This window comes from Pollachius pollachius (genome assembly GCF_949987615.1).
Source record: "Pollachius pollachius genome assembly, chromosome: 1".
NCBI lineage: Eukaryota > Metazoa > Chordata > Actinopteri > Gadiformes > Gadidae > Pollachius > Pollachius pollachius.
Window position 1 is genome coordinate 401,201 of NC_136934.1, and position 2,500 is coordinate 403,700.

Genomic DNA, 2,500 nt, shown 5'->3' on the forward strand with positions numbered 1-2,500 from the left:
AGACGTATACTATATAGAATATATAGACGTATACTATATAGAGTATATAGACGTATACTATATAGAGTATATAGACGTATACTATATAGAGTATATAGACGTATACTATATAGAGTATATAGACGTATACTATATAGAGTATATAGACGTATACTATATAGAATATATAGACGTATACTATATAGAATATATAGACATATATACAATATGGAGAATATATAGATGTATACTATATAGAATACATAGACGTATACTATATAGAATACATAGACGTATACTATATAGAATATATAGATGTATACAATATAGAATATATAGACGTATACTATATAGAATATATAGACGTATACTATATAGAATATATAGATGTGTATACGTCTATATAGAATATATAGATGTGTATACAATATGGAGAATATATAGACGTATACTATATAGAATATATAGACGTGTATACAATATGGAGAATATATAGATGTGTATACAATATGGAGAATATATAGACGTATACTATATAGAATATATAGACATGTATACAATATGGAGAATATATAGATGTATACTATATAGAATATATACAATATGGAGAGTATATAGATATATACTATATAGAATATATAGATGTATATACAACGTGGAGAATATATAGATGCAAACTATATAGAATATATAGATGAATATACAATATGGAGAATAAATAGATGTATACTATATAGAATATATAGACGTATTTACAATATTCAGAATATATAGATGGATACTATATAGAATATATGGGAGTATATCCAATATGTTGAACAAAAGACGGATATATATTATATAGAATAAATAGACAGATATATATATAGGATATAGGCTTTGCACTAGTACATATAAAAAAAGAAAGAAAGAACATATAGAGTATAGATAGAAGAACATAGAGTATAGAACAAAGAACATAGAGTATAGAATGAAGAACAGAGTATAGAACGAAGAACATAGAGTATAGAACGAAGAACATAGAGTATAGATAGAAGAACATAGAGTACAGATAGAAGAACATAGAGTATAGAACGAAGAACATAGAGTATAGATAGAAGAACATAGAGTATAGAGAGAAGAACATAGAGTATAGAACAAAGAACATAGAGTATAGAACAAAGAACATAGAGTATAGAACAAAGAACATAGAGTATAGAACAAAGAACATAGAGTATAGATAGAAGAACATAGAGCATAGAACGAAGAACAGAGTATAGATAGAAGAACATAGAGTATAGATAGAAAAACATAAAAGCTATAATCGATCACCTCAGAACACTCCAGGAACGTCAGCAGGTCAGGGTCCTTCAGCAGGACCGGATGCTTGGCTGTCCGCATGAGATACCTGAGGAACACCTGTAGTCAGGGCGGGGTGTGTGTGTGTGTGTGTGTGTGTGTGTGTGTGTGTGTGTGTGTGTGTGTGTGTGTGTGTGTGTGTGTGTGACAGCATCAGTGTAGAGTTCTGAGCGTTGAGCTCGATCAGCTGATGGGCTCAGGAGACTGGCTGACCTTCCTGTCAATCAAAACCTGACAGGAAAGGCCAACATAATGGCAGTCTTTCTCCCTCCCCCCATCTCCCTCTCTCTCTCTCTCCCTCCCTCTCTCTCTCTCCTCCTCCCTCCCCTCTCTCTCCCCCCTCTCTCTCTCCCCCCTCTCCCTCCCCTCCCCCCCTCTCCTCCACCCTCCCCTCTCCCCCTCTCTCCCTCTCTCTCTCTCTCCCTCCCTCTCTGTCTCCCTCCCTCCCTCCTCTCTCTCTCTCTCCCTCCCTCTCCCTCCCTCCCCTCTCTCTCTCTCTCTCTCTCTCTCCCTCCCTCCCCCTCTCCCTCTCTCCCTCCTCTCTCTCTCCCTCCCTCCCCCCTCTCCCTCTCCCCTCTCTCTCTCTCCCTCCCTCTCCCTCCCCCCTCCCCCCCTCTCTCTCTCTCTCTCCCTCTCTCCTCTCTCCCCCTCTCTCTCTCTCTCTCTCTCTCGATGATGGGAGAGCTAATGTTTGTGGTTTAACCTTTCAGCCTTCAGGGCTGAACATGGTTGAACTTTAGATTTACACACACAGTGTGTGTAAACAGTGTTAACAGTGTGTGTGTGTGTGTGTGTGTGTGTGTGTGTGTGTGTGTGTGTGTGTGTTACCTTTCTAGCGCCGCTCTTCTTTTTTCGACAAACTCGTTAGACGAAGAGTCGTCCTTCCCCACCTTCACCTTCGTCATCCCTAAGCACACAACACTAACTAGTTAACTAGATAACTAGCAGTCATACCTGAACACACATCACTAACTAGATAACTAGCAGTCATACCTGAACAAACATCACCAACTGGATAACTCACTAGTTAACTAGTTAATTAGTTAACCAATAGTAACACCTGAACATACATACCTAACTAGATACCTAACTAGTTAACTAGCTTTCACACATCACTAGCTAGATAACTAACTAGATAACTAGCAGTCACATCTGAACACATCTGAGATGACTAACAGTCCTA

At 38.1% G+C, this 2,500-nt stretch overlaps 1 protein-coding gene across 4 annotated transcripts in view; it reads right to left on the reverse strand.

Annotated features, from left to right (window-relative positions):
- The window catches only part of snx2 (sorting nexin 2), a 19,312-nt gene that overhangs the window by 12,462 nt on the left and 4,350 nt on the right, over nt 1–2,500 (reverse strand). For all 4 annotated transcript variants that reach the window (XM_079744744.1, XM_079744745.1, XM_079744747.1 and 1 more), the window contains 2 exons: nt 2,146–2,224; nt 1,291–1,366 (listed from right to left, as the gene is read on the reverse strand). In XM_079744744.1, coding sequence (XP_079600870.1) covers nt 1,291–1,366; nt 2,146–2,224 — 155 coding nt within the window. The remainder of the gene's footprint in view (nt 1–1,290; nt 1,367–2,145; nt 2,225–2,500) is intronic.